We start from the raw sequence: 15,638 nt of genomic DNA, 5'->3' as shown, positions 1-15,638 counted from the left end.
TTTAACTGACACAATTGGCATATACTACCTGTTCAAACTGATATTAATATTTTCAGTGTTTGGAATGGTAAATATGAAATGAATGCTCATATAAGAATTTTATTAATCATTTAAGACATTTGATGGATTGTAAATGATATAATCGCACAATGGTAACTTTCAGTGGCATCTTGTGAAGGTGAATTGTTATATTCTCCATGAATGTTCCAAGAAGGAGTCAGTCTAAATAAATAAATAAATTTAACCTGACAAAAATGTCTTGAATTTGAAAGCTGTTCTGACTTTATTCTGACAAAGGAGTTGATCTACTAAAATATATCACCCCCAAAATTTCTTTGCTTCTCACATAACTCCTGGACCCCTATGCCTACAACATCACTCTAACATTAAATAAATTTAAATAATTTTGTTTTCCATATATAATTGTAGCTGCATATTTTTAAAGCATGTAATAGGATAATACATTCTTTAGAAAATAAATAAGTAGATTCTAAAAAATAACCCAAAAATCATGTTTGGGATAAGTAGGACCAGCAATTCTATTATTTTAAGGAAAGCTTTATCTTGGGAGGAGTTTTTAATTTTGGTTGAGTGCATACTGTAAGATTATTTTGTCCTTTTTCTGCCATAATTCATAAATATATGGCAGAGACACATCATCACTCCACTGTTAAGACAGAAGGTTTTATTAGGAATATGAGAACCACTGATTTCTCTAAAATTAAACTTCTCCTCCACAATATGTTATACATGTGATAATATAATAAAATAATGTTGTTGTTCTTTCTCTGAAGGAAATTTGAGGGATTTTTTTTTCTGTTATAAGATTGTAATAATAAACTTGCTACTTCTTTAGTTTCTATAGGGTTTTGTTGCTATTTACTTGGTGAGAGAAACAGAACAAAAAGGAATTTGCTCATAAAATGTAACTTGATAAAAACTGAATTAGAACTTTCCAGGATTGGAGCTTTTGATTAGTTGAAAGGTTCTTTGCATAGGTACAAGTTCCAGCTAGCTCCTTTGTGGAGTTGCATATACTCAGCTACCATAAAGATGGGCCTGTTTATGAGGAGATGAATAGAATAGCAAAGAAGGTACAAAGAACCTTCACCTTTTAAGTTTGCAAAGACTGAATCATAACTACAGTTCTTGCATTCAGCAAGATTCCCATTTACTTAGGTGATTCATGCCATGAGTGAATCATGTCTAATAGATGTAGCATCCTAGAAGATTATATAAGTTGGATGGTATACTTGGATGCTCCAGAAGGTAAATCAAATTCTATTGGATGCTTCATAAATTGTTGTGATTTTTCTTTAAGTTTTATAAGATTTTTCTATAAAGAGTGGAGGTCCCTGCTTCCCATTCTGTCCTGCTCTTACCTGCTACTGGTTCCCTGCCACATACGCATAAATCTTCTCAGACTACATCTGCCTGCCTATTCTGACTCCTGGAACTTTTGTATAGCTTGAACAAAGGACTTCTGTAGGCATTTGCACAAAGATGATTTCAACTCATGGAATCGCTCTCAATTTGAATATTGAGCAAATACAGAGTGATTTGTTTCTGACTACTGTTTTAGAGATGTTTTAAAGATGTCTTTAGCAACTCACTTGAATAATGATATGACAATTCAAATAAAAAAAAACTGGTGTTAGAAAATGATTTATGAAAATTACTTGAAAATAGTTGAGAGATTAAACGGGAGATATTACCATCTAGCTCACCTTTAAACTTTTGCATTGTAACTTGGAGTGACATTCATATAATCTCTTTTCTATAAGATTCTCCTCCCCCCCACAAAAAAGGGAATTTGAGTTAATTCACATTTTTAGAAATGTAACTGATCGCAGTATTCTTTAGGAATAGTAACAAAGTAATTGTGAATGAATCCACTGATTCTACAAGTTGATGCTTTAATATGTAAAAGAGGCTTTGATAATTCAAAAAGAGTCTCAGAGTAATGCACAATTTAGTTGTTAGGAATTTAATCAGTTGTATAATTAATGTTTACAAGTCAATAATGATGCCAGTGCTTCTATTTCAATTATGAGTTGAAAAAAATTACTATTTTATATATCGTTTCTTTATATCCTTATATTAAAATACAAGGGGTTGATCCTTTTCTTGAAGGAATAATGCTCTAATATTTCTTTTCATGAAAAGTCATAAGGCTCAGTTTAATTTCCCATTCTGTAAAATGCTGAACAATCCCAAATTTGGATTTTCATGGGGAATTCAGTTTCTGAAATTCAGGATATTTAGGTAGGTGCCAGTGATGAAATATAGATTTGGTAACTGTACTTGAGGTACTATTTAAACATGTGCTGTCAGAATTACATGATGAGGCTGTGAAGGAGCTGGGAAAAAAATCCTCAAGGTTCTGGACTGCCACTACTCTAACCACTGCACTGTTATATTGAAGTATTAAATATGATTATTATCACAATTTCAGGCAAATTTCTGTTTCCATTCTCAAGCAATTTAACAGGTCATGTACAAATGTCCATTTCTGCCAATAGAAAATTTCCACCATTAGAAGTGATGCCGAGACAGAGAGCAGGACAGGTGTTCCCATTTCTGGGCTTACTGGACCAGCAGACCAAAGCCCCTTTCCTGACTCTCACACCAGTGACACCTGAGTAAGAAGCTGACAGGGTTCAGTACTGCTTCCTCTGCTCAACTCCTGGTGTCCAGAAGCTGAGTGGACTCAGCCTTTGGCAAAGCCTCCACCCACTCTACACACCTGGGATTCTAGTGTAGGCAGGTGCTTTGTCACAGCTACCCCAGGAAGAGCTTTTCTGGCTCTTTTTTCCAGGCTCTGAAGGCTTTAAATCACTGTGTGCACCCAGCTGGGCCACGCACATGGCATTTAAAGCCCTCAGGCCTGGAAACCAAAGTGAGGAAAGCCTTCTCAAGCCAGCTGTCATGTGACCACAGCTTTCTCCTTCTACCTACACTATGTAGTTGGGCAACAGAGCCCTGATTTAAAAATTGTGGGGCCAGGAACCTGGGTGCCACTAAATGAGGTGCCACTATTTTCTAGAGAGTTATGGAGTGGGGTGCCTTGAGTTCATAGTTTTATAGTTAGTAGGGTCGGAAGGGACCTGAGTAGATCATCAAGTCCGACCCCCTGCCTTAGCAGGAAAGAGTATTGGGGTCAAACGACCCCAGCAAAGTGATTGTCTAGCCTTGTCTTAAAAACCCCAGGGTAGGAGCCAGCACCACTTCTCTTGGAAGTTGGTTCCAGATCCCAGCTGCCCTGACAGTGAAGAAGCACCTCCTGATGTCTAATCTGAATTTACCCTCTGCCAGCTTGTGACTGTTATTTCTAGTCACTCTTGGTAGTGTTTGGGAAAACAAGGACTCCCCCAATGCCCGCTGGTCCCCTCTGACTAGTTTGTAACAGGCCACTAGATCCCCCCTCAGCCTTCTCTTGTGGAGGATGAATAGGTTCAGGTCCCATAACCTCTCCTCGTAGAGCCTGCCCTGCTGCCCCGATCATGTGAGTGGCCCTCCTCTGGACCCTCTCCATGTTGTCCACGCCCCTCTTGAAGTGTGGCGCCCAGAACTGGACACAGTACTCCACCTGCAGCCTGACCAGTGTCGCATAGAGGGGGAGGATCACCTTGGACCTGCTTGAGATGCATCTGTGGATGCATGACAGGGTGTGGTTGGCCTTCCTAACTGCCTCCACACACTGCCAGCCCATATACATCTTGGCAACAATGACAACTCCAAGATCCTTTTCTGCCTCTGCACTGACGAGAAGGGAGTTCCCCAGCCTGTAGGTATGGTGCTGGTTCTTCCTCCCCAGGTGCATCACCTTACACTTGTCAGTGTTGAATCCCATCCTATTCTTATCTGCCTACCCCTGTAACCTGTCTAGGTCTGATTATAGCCTGTTCCTCCCTTATAGCCCACATCCCCGCACATCTTAGTGTCATCAGCAAATCTGAACAGGGTGCTTTTTACCTCCTCATCCAAGTCACTGATGAAAATGTTGAACAGTGCGGACCTGAACCCTGTGGAATCCCACTGCCCACATCCCTCCATGTCGAAAATGACCCATCCACTACCACTGTCTGGGTGTGGCCCTCCAGCCAGTTGGCGACCTATTTAACTGTGTACTTGTCAACACCAGAGTCGCCCAGTTTTTTAATGAGAATGGGGTGAGAGACAGTGTCAAAGGCCTTCCAAAAGTCCAGAAAAACTATGTCCACTGCTACCCCTGCATCTAAGGATTTGGTGACCTGGTCATAGAAGGCCACCAGGTTGGTCTGACAGGATCTGCCTCTAATGAACCCATGTTGGTTACCCTAAGCATAATCTCCCCTGTTGGCCCTTTGTAGACATGTGCCAGAATAATTCTCTCAAAAAGCTCACCCAGGATCCAGGCAAGACTAACTGACCTATAGTTTCCAGGGTCCTCCTTCCTCCCTTTTTTGAAGATGGGAACCACATTGGCCTTCTTCCAATCCTCTAGCACCACACCAGAGCACCATGACTGTTTATAAAGCCGTGCCAGGGGTCCCACAATGACCTCAGCTAATTCCCTCAGCACTCTGGGGTGGAGATTGTCCAGACTAGCTGATTTAAAAGCATTCAGTCCCTCCAGAAGTTCCCTGACTAGATCCTCACTGACCCTTGGCCTAGGTATGCCTCCCCTGGGGGCTGAGGAGTGCCCAGTGGGGGGGCTGATCCGGTCCCTGGTCAGGAAAATGGAGGCAAAGAAGTAATTAAATAGGTTAGCTTTGTCGTCTGGTGTGATGACCAAATTCCCCAGCATCTTGCAGGGGCCGCATGTTATCCAGTACCTGTTTTTTGCCCCCTATGTATTGAAAAAAGGACTTCTTGTTATCTGCAATCCAGGTAGCTAGTCCCAGTTCCATCTCCACCTTGGCCTTCCTGACTGCCCCTCTGCATCCCCGAAAAACTGCGGTGTAGTCCTTCGTGGTGATGACCCCTCTCTTCCATTGGGTGTACGTCCCCTTTTTTGCTAGAATACATTCCCAGATGCTTTTGGTGAGCCATGGGGGCTTTTGTGCCCTCCTGCTCCCTTTGATGCATGTTGGGATTACCTCCCTTTGGGCTTGGAGGATCGTCTCCTTAAGGAGCAACCAGTCTCCTTGGATACCTGGCTCCCCTCCTCTCTGGGACTTCAGTGCTTCGCCAACTATTCTCCTTAGCTCATTGAAGTCCGCCCTCCTGAAATCTAGGGCTGCTGCCTTGCTGCAGGCCTTTGCCACCTTGCACTGGATGGTGAATTCCAGCAGCCAATGATCACTGTCGCCCAGGTGGTCGAGCACCTGTATCCCCCTCACCAGGTCATCACCCGTGGCCAACACCAGGTCCAACAAGGCTTCTCCCCTGGTGGGGCTGTGCACCTCTTGGAGGAGGTCCTGCATTTTGGCTAGGAACCTAGAAGTTAAAAAAGATTGAGAGCCACTGGTCTATCCTCTCCTTAAATAACTTCCAAAATGGAAATTGCACAGCCTCCTTACACAACTTATATTTATTTCCTTAAAAAATATTTTGATTTTGGTTGAAATGTATTCATTGCAGTAAATAATACAATTGTGAGTAAATTGGCACTGTTGAGGAGCTATTTTGAAGCAAATTTGATTCAGACTTATGTTTGCTCATTTAAATTGAAACAGATTGGCTTGCTCTCAGATTATATCATTTAATACTATATTGGCTCAAGTAATTTTTTCTATGTTGTGTATGAGTAGGAATACAAATTTTCAGCCTATATCTTACTTTAGATCAGAAAAGAGATGCTGGCCTCCTCTAGCCTGTGCAACTTTATATCATCTTTCTCCGTATGTTTATTATCACTGTTCCCGACCTAGGAGACTGATGCTTTGTTTTGAAGCTTATCCCCGTAAGCCCCCCTGGCTCACCAAGGGTGTACAGGAATGCCTGATTGCCAAAAAGGCGGTGTACAACCGGTGGAAAGAGGGTGCTATCTCCAAAGAGGAGTATACCTCCTCTGCTCGGGCCTTTAGGGGGCTGTCAGAAAAGCTAAGGTGGACATAGAGCTAGTATTTGCGTCCAAAATCAAAGATAACAAAAAGTCCTTTTTCAAATATATAGGGAGGATGAAGAAAGCACTGGGATCCTCTGGGGAATCTGGTGGTTTCGCCAGAGGAGAAAGCAGACCTCTTTAACCAATTCTTCACCTCCGTTTTCTTGGGCAGGGACCGAGACTTCCCCACTGTGATGCAAGACAGACTCGAGGGGAATGCCTCCAGACCTCAGCTTGGGGAGGACCAGGTTAGAGAGCTTCTGGAGGGGCTGGACATGTTCAAATCAGCAGGTCCAGATTCTTTCCACCCCAGGGTGTTGAGGGAGCTAGCAGGGGTTATTGCAGGGCCCTTGGCACGGCTTTACGAGCGCTCGTGGTGCTCGGGCCAGGTGCCAGATGATTGGAAGATAGCCAACGTGGTACCCATCTTTAAAAAAGGGAGGAGGGAGGACCCAGGCAACTATAGGCCTGTCAGTCTTACCTCAATCCTAGGGAAACTCTTTGAGAAGATCATCATGGAGCACATCTGCGATGGGCCGGCCTCAGAGATGATGCTTAAAGGCAACCAGCATGGTTTCATTAGGGGCAGGTCATGTCAGACCAACCTGATTGCCTTTTATGATCAGGTCACAAATGCAGTGGATGCAGGTGTTGCCATGGTTGTAGTCTTTCTAGACTTCAGCAAGGCCTTTGATATCGTCTCCCACCATGTCCTCATTAAAAAATTGGGCAACTGTGGCATTGATGCCTACACAGTCAGATGGATTGCAGATTGACTGAAGGGTCACACTCAGAGGGTGGTGGGGGATGGGTCATATTCGACCTGGGGAGAAGTGGGCAGCGGAGTCCCCCAGAATTTGGTCCTCGGGCCCACGCTTTTCAATTTCTTTATCAGCAATTTGGATGACGGGGTGAAAAGCAACCTGTTTAAATTTACTAATGATACCAAAATTTGGGGTAAGGTGACCACGCTACTAGGGAAGAAAAGACTGCAGCAAGACCTGGATAGTTTACAGGGGTGGGCTAGCAAAAACAGGATGCGCTTCAATACTGACAAGTGCAGGGTGCTGCACTTGGGCAGTAGTAACCAGCAGCACACTTATAAGATGGGAAGCTCCCTTCTTGAGAGCACAGAGACAGAAAGGGATCTTGGAGTCATTATTGACTCCAAGATGAACATGGGCCGACAATGCGAGGTCAAGGTTGGCAGGGCTAACCAGACCTTGTCATGCATCCACAGGAGCATCTCTAGCAGGGCCAAGGAGGTGATCCTCCCCCTCTATGCAACACTGGTCAGGCCACAGCTGGAGTACTGTGTCTAGTTCTGTGCACTGCACTTCAGGAGGGATGTCGACAACATTGAGAGGGTCCAGAGGAGGGTCACCCGCATATTCCGGGAACAACAGGGCAGACCCTACAATGAGAGACTGCGGGACCTGTACCTGTTCAGCCTTCATAAGAGAAGGCTGAGGGGGGACCTGGTGACCATCTATAAACTCACTAAGGGGGACCAGAAGGGTTTGGGAGAGACCTTGTTTCCCCTAGTGCCCCCTGGCATAACAAGGAATAATGGCCACAAGTTGTTGGAGAGTAGGTTTAGAATAGACATCCATAAGAACTCCTTCACAGTTAGGGCAGCTAGCATCTGGAACCAACTTCCAAAGGAAATGGTGCTGGCTCCTACCCTGGGGTCTTTAAGAGAAGGCTTGATGCCTACCTAGCTGGGATCATTTTAGCCCAGTTTTTTCTCCTGTCTAGGCAGGGGGTTGGACTTGAAGATCTACAAGGTCCCTTCTGACCCTACTGCTATGATTCTGTGATTCTATGAACACTTCTCATATTTGTGAGACCTCAAGAAATATCCGTAACCCATGATTTTCTGATATGGCCATCTGCATTTAGGGAGCTCAAGCCAGATATACGAAGAACTTAAGAGCCTGACACTAGTAGGGGAATCATATTTCTGACATGGAGCTGAGGGGGTCATGGCCAGGCCCTGGCCAGAGCTCTGATTAGCCCAGCAGGGAATTGATAACAGTGTTTATCACCCAATTAAGAAAACAACAGAGGAACATTACCAGCTACTTGTTGATTCTACCCGTTGATTCAACACAGGCTGTAGCCAGCATGTAGTCTGCTGTCTAATACATAGACACCTCCTCAACAAGGCAGAGGAGAGGGGGGAATTCATGCTTAGCCTGGAGTGGTGAGGGGAGGGCAGGAGCTACAGCCAGGGAACAGAGGGGAGGGGCCAGCCCTGCTGTCAAGCAGAGAGCTCCACCCAGGCCAGAGAGCATACCAGGATGCTGGGGGAGTCTGATTTAATTTAAACCCGCAAGGGGCCTGGGATAGACATTGCATAAACCAGTTGGAACCAAATCAGTTAAGTCTGATACTGTTTTCAACCAGGTATAGCTCAAACCAACTTGAGCCATTCTCATACTGGTTTATGTGCACTGACCATCTCTTCTGTTACATGTTTAAACCAGTTTCTGATCACTTAAACTTGTTTATGTATAATGTCTTTCCCTAACCAGGCTGGTTAAACTCTCAGACTAACCTCCCTTTTCAAAGCTGGAGTAAATTTGCCACTCTTAATCTCACTCTTGTTCAACTCCACGTAGTCAGCAATTACTCTGAAGAGGAATCAGCAATCAATGTAAACTAGTGATATTATTTATTATATTGTCCCCTTTCTTCCTCCCCTTCCACCTTCTTCCCCCTGCCCCCCTCCCCCCCGCACCCCTAGAGCATTATGGCTATAGTCAGTGACAGTTAATACAGATGGGTTACAATATATTCTCTTGCATAGCTGCATGTGGAAAATGAATAACTCCAGGCTCTGCTGTGAAAAATAAGGAAAACAATTCCTTGGAGTGAAATGAGATTGTGCTAACCAGTAGCTGATGACAAAAAATGAATCTACAATGGGAGAGGGTGCAGGCAGTACTTTTCTTTTCAACCATCATAATATTTGTTCATATTCTGGGATCCACGTTTTTCATTTTCCCTGCTTCTGGCTGGCCAAGGGTGATGCTTAGTTCATTTCTTGTTTTCCATGGCTGACTGTAGGAACAAAAGCTGTCAGCAATAATGAACTTGGGATTTTGGTCTGCATTTCTCTAAACTTCTGCTTCAGCTGACCAACGCCCAGTCATCCAAGAAAGAATCTGTCTCTTTGTTAGATGGGAGAAAAATACGGGGCTATTTGAACTTGAAAATGTACCATACTACAAGCAAATGCATTGTAGTGTGCATATCTCATTAGAAAATAAAAAGGGTATTTAAGGATATAATGGATTAGATGTGCATAATTAATCAATCTTGTAGTAGTATATCAAGTATATTTATGAAGATATAAGAATACCATCATACGTGGAGTTTCAAAAATCCTGTGTTATATATTATAGATGCTTTTAAAACATAAATGACAGAAACCCTTTGGCAGAGCTCTTGATTTTTTGTTGTTGTTAATCCTAACCCTTATTTTTAAGGACCTGTTCCTTGTTTGATTAGACCTCTTCTATTCCGTTTTAAATAGCATTAAGAAAAGATTAGTTGATCAGCTCCAACATCAGGCAGAGTCAGTGGCAGAGCCAGGAATAAACTAGAAAGTTCTTCTCTCTCGGTGCTATGAGACATTGAATCAAAGAAGGGGCACCAAATGATCCATGAGAACTGACAGCAATTTTGAGTCAATTTCATTGCTGATCAAAGCAACAGACAATCTAGGAATTGCAAACATGGAAAAAATATTATTATAGGCCAAAGGCAAAAAATATTTCTGTTAAATTAATAATGATGTATTTCAAATAAACGATGTCTGATTTGTTATTTATAGTCTGATAAGCAGACTACACTGATGCCTTCTAGTTTGGTTCACAGTATTTTCATATCTATTATTATTATGAAAAGGAATAAAAATGCTGTAGTTTATTGTCTGAACAATCCAGCAAGACTTATTTAACCCACAGTCTGAAAGAACAGTATGTCATTTAGATAATATAAAGAGAATAAAGTCAGTGATTTCTCAGGCTTACCCTGTTTTTCATGGCAGGCTTAAAAATACTTGCTAATGCTGTACAAGTTTTGTCTGCTGCTCCTTAATTAACTGTGTGATTGTGTTCCCTGTTATGGAAATGAAATTACTAGGCAGATCCTTATAAGTTAGAAAAATATCATTTCATTCATAAAAAGATACAGTTGTTACTAGAGATTGTGAAATAATCTTTGTGCTTCACAGTGCTCTGCCCTGCCAATGAAATGCGCCTAGATTCAACGGGCGTCATATTGAGCCCTGGTTACCCTGACAGCTACCCAAACCTCCAAATGTGTGCATGGACCATTACTGTGGAAAAGGGTTACAACATCAGCATGTTCTTTGAATTCTTCCAGACAGAAAAGGAATTTGATATACTTGAGGTGTTTGATGGTAACTACACAATTCACAACTTTAGATACTGTTTTATATATTCCTTTACCACCCCTAAGTCCCTAAGATTTGTGCATGCCATTACTATTTTGCTTGTTTGGTTTTTTTATTCATTGCTCTAGCTAGAGGTCAACAACCTTTTGGAATGACAGGCTGGGCATTTGCAACATAAATGCTGCCATGGTCTGCCTATCACCCACCCTTACCCTCAATCCCCTGCTCCTCTGATTCCCCTCCCTGCTGCATGCAGCCCTCTGCTTACTGGGTGCCACCAAAAACCATGCTAAATCTCAAAGGGAAATGACAAATGTAGTGTCAAGGGCACAGAGCAAGAGGCTTTAAGTTGCCACATTAATTTCACCTATGCCCCCCACCCTCTTCCAAATCAGACCTTCACAGGCTGTTCCTAGACCTTTGTGAGCCAGATCCAGCCCATGGACTGTACCTTGCCAACCCTTGGTCTAAATAAGCATTCTTTAACTTGGTGAGGAGAAGTATTGGATTACATCATTTGTTTCCAGCCTACATTACTTGTATATTTAAAAATTAGCACGTGCAATGAATTCTGCAACACATCGCATGTAGCTACTGTAAACTCCATTATTACATTTTCTTCATTTACCAGTTGCTTAAGGAACATTTTTTATATTGCTAATTTTAAAGTTTTCATTTTCCCTTTTTTTTCATCCTCTTGTATCCAGGTCCAAATAGTCACAGCCCATTGCTTATTTCCCTTAGTGGAGACTACTCATCCACTCTCAATATAACCAGCAATAGTCATGAAGTGTTTCTTCGCTGGTCAGCAGATCACGGCACAAACAAAAAGGGTTTCAGGATAAGATATATAGGTATGTAAGTCAAATGTGTATCTGTGTATATTTCCCCAGTCTATATAAAACTTCATTGTGGAACAGACTTGTTTATGTTAAAAGATGCTCTAGGCTGCTTTTATGTCACTAGACTTTCAAAATACAAAAGGTAATCAAATATGTTTTATATTTGAACCAGATAAAATTGATTCAGTGTAAAGTAATATTCTAAGCAGGATTTATATAAAAAATATGCTCTTATAAAGAGTCTGTGCTTAAATTTATGATGTTCAGAACAACGACAACAAAAATGGTAGTGACCTGGGGTTTTGTTTTTCATTAAATCTGGACATGACTTAATTTGACTTCTAACCAAAGGGGACAGAGTTCCTGCAATGTGCGCAGAGCAGGGCATAAAAGAAGTGCTGTGCTGGAGAAGCGACCAGACTTGTTCTAATGATGGAACCCTAAATACAGTACGTATTTTGCCATTGTTTGATAAACAAGTATCATATTGGTTAAATCTTCAGTATTGCTACCTGGCACGACTCTTGGCTGCTACTTTATTCACAGAATAAGAAGCAACAAAGATTAAGCAGAACATGGATAGATACAACAAAGGTAGTCATTGCCTCCATGCTATTGAGGAATGCTCTGCCTTCCATCCTGCCATCCTTGTATGACATAGCAGCATGGACCCTCTCATGGCAAGGGCCTGAATTATTGTCATAGGAAAACAAGTGATTGGTATTTCATTTCTATTCAATTACTGGAATACTTTCCACCAAAGAATAAATGTTTGCTTCTTGTGCCTTGGTGGTGATTTCAGCCAAAAGGTTAGAAGAAGCATTTGATCCATTAAATTTAAAATTCAGAAGAAGCAGAAGGACACTTGATATTGCAGCAAAGAATGTGTCAAAGAGAAAAATAAAAACATCTTACCTTCATTGCTTCATTTGAATATGTTTATTAATATAAACATAGGCTGATACTTAACACTTAAATGCCATAATTACACACAACATACATTTTTTTTGGAGGCATTGTCATGGGGGTTAAACAAAGTTTAGGTTTTCATTAATCATTCTAACATTGGGCTCTTGCAAAAAATCCTTAGGCAATTAAAGACAGTACTGTGGATTAAAAATACTGGGAGAATCACTCGTAAAACAATGTAACTGTCAATACTGAGGACATCAATAGCAGTATATTATTTAACTTTATAAAGGAGACAAAGCAGTGGAGAATAAATCTGGAAATTTTCTGTTTATTATGCATTTGTTTCTCATCTCCATTTTCAGTTAATTCAAATGAAGCAAAAAATAATTAGCCTTTGCGCAAAAGTCTATCAAATAGGTCTGCTCCTTACTACTTAAAGGGAAGCAGATTTTTGGGAGATAAATGTGTTTACAGTGTAGTCAGATGGAGTTCACTGATGGCTAGACACAACATATTACATGGTATTTATTTCCTTTATCTGTAAAGCCTCCTTGATCCTTTGTAGGGTTTGGAAAGAGAACCCTAAGGCTCTGTTTCTGAGGAATATATAGGGCAGATTCTCAACACTTTAGTTGGAAATCATGGTTGGTGGACCACAGGGAGGGAAGGAGGTAACTTGGTTTTATGTCACTAGCAAATATTGCAGAAACCACCAGCAAACAGGATAGATCCCTGTTTTTCATGATAAAAATAAAGTTAAGTCTGTATGAACTAAATTTGTATTAGTTCATTAGTAGTTGTTGACTTTATAGAAAATAAGTTATGAATATAAGAAATATAATCTGAAACAAAAAATCTTTGTTTATACTTTGCTTTTTTGATTTATTCAGAGCATTCTACTTAATCGTAACTATTTATATACTTATTTTTAAATTGTCATGGGACAAAATATGCGTGTGTTATGTTATTTAACTGAGAAATTAGTATTGTACAGTTATGCAAATGAGTAATGACTTCATCTTTGCCATCTTGCATCCAAATTCCTGAAGACTTATAAAAGTCTTATGGTTTACTTTCAGTAAAATCATTTCCTGAAGAAATTAGTCTTCATTGTAGATAAGGGGGCAAAACAAGGGCCTTTAGCAAGTTTTATTAGTCCTTGTATAAAAATTATACAATTTTAAGTGCACAGCCCTTCTGGGTTCACTATATACATCTATAAACCAGTAGTACCTTGTATGGGGTACTTGGCATTAAATTTGCCTCAGTGACTAGTAATGAACAAAAAAGGTCCAATTATCTTTTTACTACAACAACAAATGGGTAACAAACAATGAATGACAACCTTACAAGAAAACATTAAAAACCACAATATACGTACCGTATACTGCTCCTTAATGGCAAATAAGCTGCAAACCAGCTTCACCGTCCCTGAGAACTTCTTTTCTGAGTTTGTAATAGGGAACCAAAAAACAAGGAAAAAAAATGCTAAACTGAAACAGCTGCTCCTGGACACCTCCACTCTGTTTCAATTCTTAAAGTTCAGTTCTTGATATTCATGCCTGAAACTCTAGGTTACACAGGATCCACCACCTTCTTACTGTAGCTATTCAACCCTCTGAGAGGTACTATCAGTACTGGTTGAATCCACCTTCACTGGGGCCTCTGGATGGATCCAATACACTTATGGATCCACAATTTATATTTGGATCCAATTTACATGTTTTTTCCCCATCAGGGCCTCAGATCAGGGTGCATGTGTCTCAGGTTGAGAGAAAAGTTATTAAAATGTCCTGGGACCTCTTTCAGTTTCTGAGATAGTGGATAGATTTTTTTACTCTGACAGCAGGAGCCTTGATCAGTCAACGTTTTCTACTGAACACGCCAGTTCAGACAAGCAGACTTTGCCCTTCCTCACAAAGAGTCTCACAGAACTCATCCCCAGCCCACCCCCGACCCGGGGGGGGTGCAACCTCTCACACACTCTCAAACCTACTTGCTAGGATAGTGGTTACTTCCCTCATCCTCAATGGTACACCCTATGTAAGCATTAGTCACCCCCATTAATCAAGAGGGTTTTTCAGGCCTTCCCAAGATGGCTGTATTTTGAAAAGTTCCCTCCTACAGCACAGACACATGCCTGCAGAATTTAGTAAGCGTTTGTGAAGAAATTGAATAAGATTTAGGTAGTAAATTTAACACAGGATTTTGTTTTCTTTTAAAGCTCTTTATTGTAGTACTCCAGAGTCCCCACCCCATGGATTCATTGTCAGTCAGACAGGCGGACAGCTAAACAGTGTCGTTCGCTGGGCTTGTGATCGAGGTTTTAGGCTTGTTGGGAAAAGTACTGCTGTGTGCAGGAAATCTCCACATGGATATTATACATGGGATGCACCAGTTCCAGCTTGTCAAGGTAAATATGCTTAGTCCCAAATTGATGTATACACATTACTAAACTATTTTCTTATCTTCTGATTTGGGCCATTAGGTTTTCTGAGTTAAAGTGAATAAAAAGCAAAAAAGGGAAAATTTAAAAATATTCTGTATGTAAGCGCAAATCCTCAGTAATGCAATCCTACAAACACCAATTATAAATCAAATATTTTAATAGACCCTCTTCAGGTTAGCAACTACTGATTTTATAATGACTGTCACATTTTGCAAACAGAGAATGATAAAAAATGTAGGTTCACTTGACTCATCACTAAAAACTGGAGCCGAACCTTTTTGGAGGTTGAGAAAAGTTTACTTAATTTAGTTTGTTTATTTGTTGGCTTGCTTTTTTCTTTCACTTTCCTTAGTATTGAGTTTTTCCTCTGGGACTAGTATTAGAAGCACCAAAGAACAGAACACTTGTGTTATCATTCTTGGTTAAGACTGACACAGCAACTATATAAAACTAAAAACTATTGAGACTGGTAAAGAAAGAAAAGAAAAATTGATTTTTTTTAAAAAATTGAACCAGCTAATCATTTTTATGTCTGTTTAATCTGTTGAGGTTCAAAATTATTTTTATTTATGTACGTATGTATTTATTTTGAGGAATAGCTTGGAGCAGAATTCTTCAAATTAACTATATATATATATATATAATGTCTTTGAAATAACATAAAAGTGCAATATATTTTCCTTATCAATGAGATGGAAACGATTATTTAAATAACAACCTAGTAAGGTTTTAAAGCAAATTTATAGAAATGATATTGTGTTCGTAATGTGTATCTACGTTCATAATTGCCTAGGAAATGATTGGGCTTTTGCCCATGAAAAAGTGCAAAGATATTGTCTACATTTTGTACAGTTTCTTCTGTAGCAAGGAATTTATGTCACCATACTGCATAACGTGGAAAGACGTGATAATTCTTTTTTGTATTTGTATAGAGTTCGTAGACCCTGCCAATCACATAAGCACAGAAATGACAGACCT

The 15,638-nt window shown here is 40.7% G+C and overlaps 1 protein-coding gene across 4 annotated transcripts in view; it reads left to right on the top strand.

The window, feature by feature from the left end:
- CSMD3 (CUB and Sushi multiple domains 3) overlaps positions 1–15,638 on the top strand; it is a 1,311,906-nt gene that overhangs the window by 1,179,472 nt on the left and 116,796 nt on the right. For all 4 annotated transcript variants that reach the window (XM_090040525.1, XM_090040524.1, XM_090040523.1 and 1 more), the window contains 3 exons: positions 10,275–10,463; positions 11,165–11,311; positions 14,436–14,624. In XM_090040525.1, coding sequence (XP_089896651.1) covers positions 10,275–10,463; positions 11,165–11,311; positions 14,436–14,624 — 525 coding nt within the window. The remainder of the gene's footprint in view (positions 1–10,274; positions 10,464–11,164; positions 11,312–14,435; positions 14,625–15,638) is intronic.

The sequence above is a fragment of the Crocodylus siamensis genome, chromosome 3 (genome assembly GCF_052110815.1).
Source record: "Crocodylus siamensis isolate JL-2025a chromosome 3, ASM5211081v1, whole genome shotgun sequence".
NCBI classification, from domain to species: Eukaryota; Metazoa; Chordata; order Crocodylia; family Crocodylidae; genus Crocodylus; species Crocodylus siamensis.
Note: the sequence above shows the minus strand (reverse complement) of the source record. Positions and strands in the feature narration are given on the sequence as shown.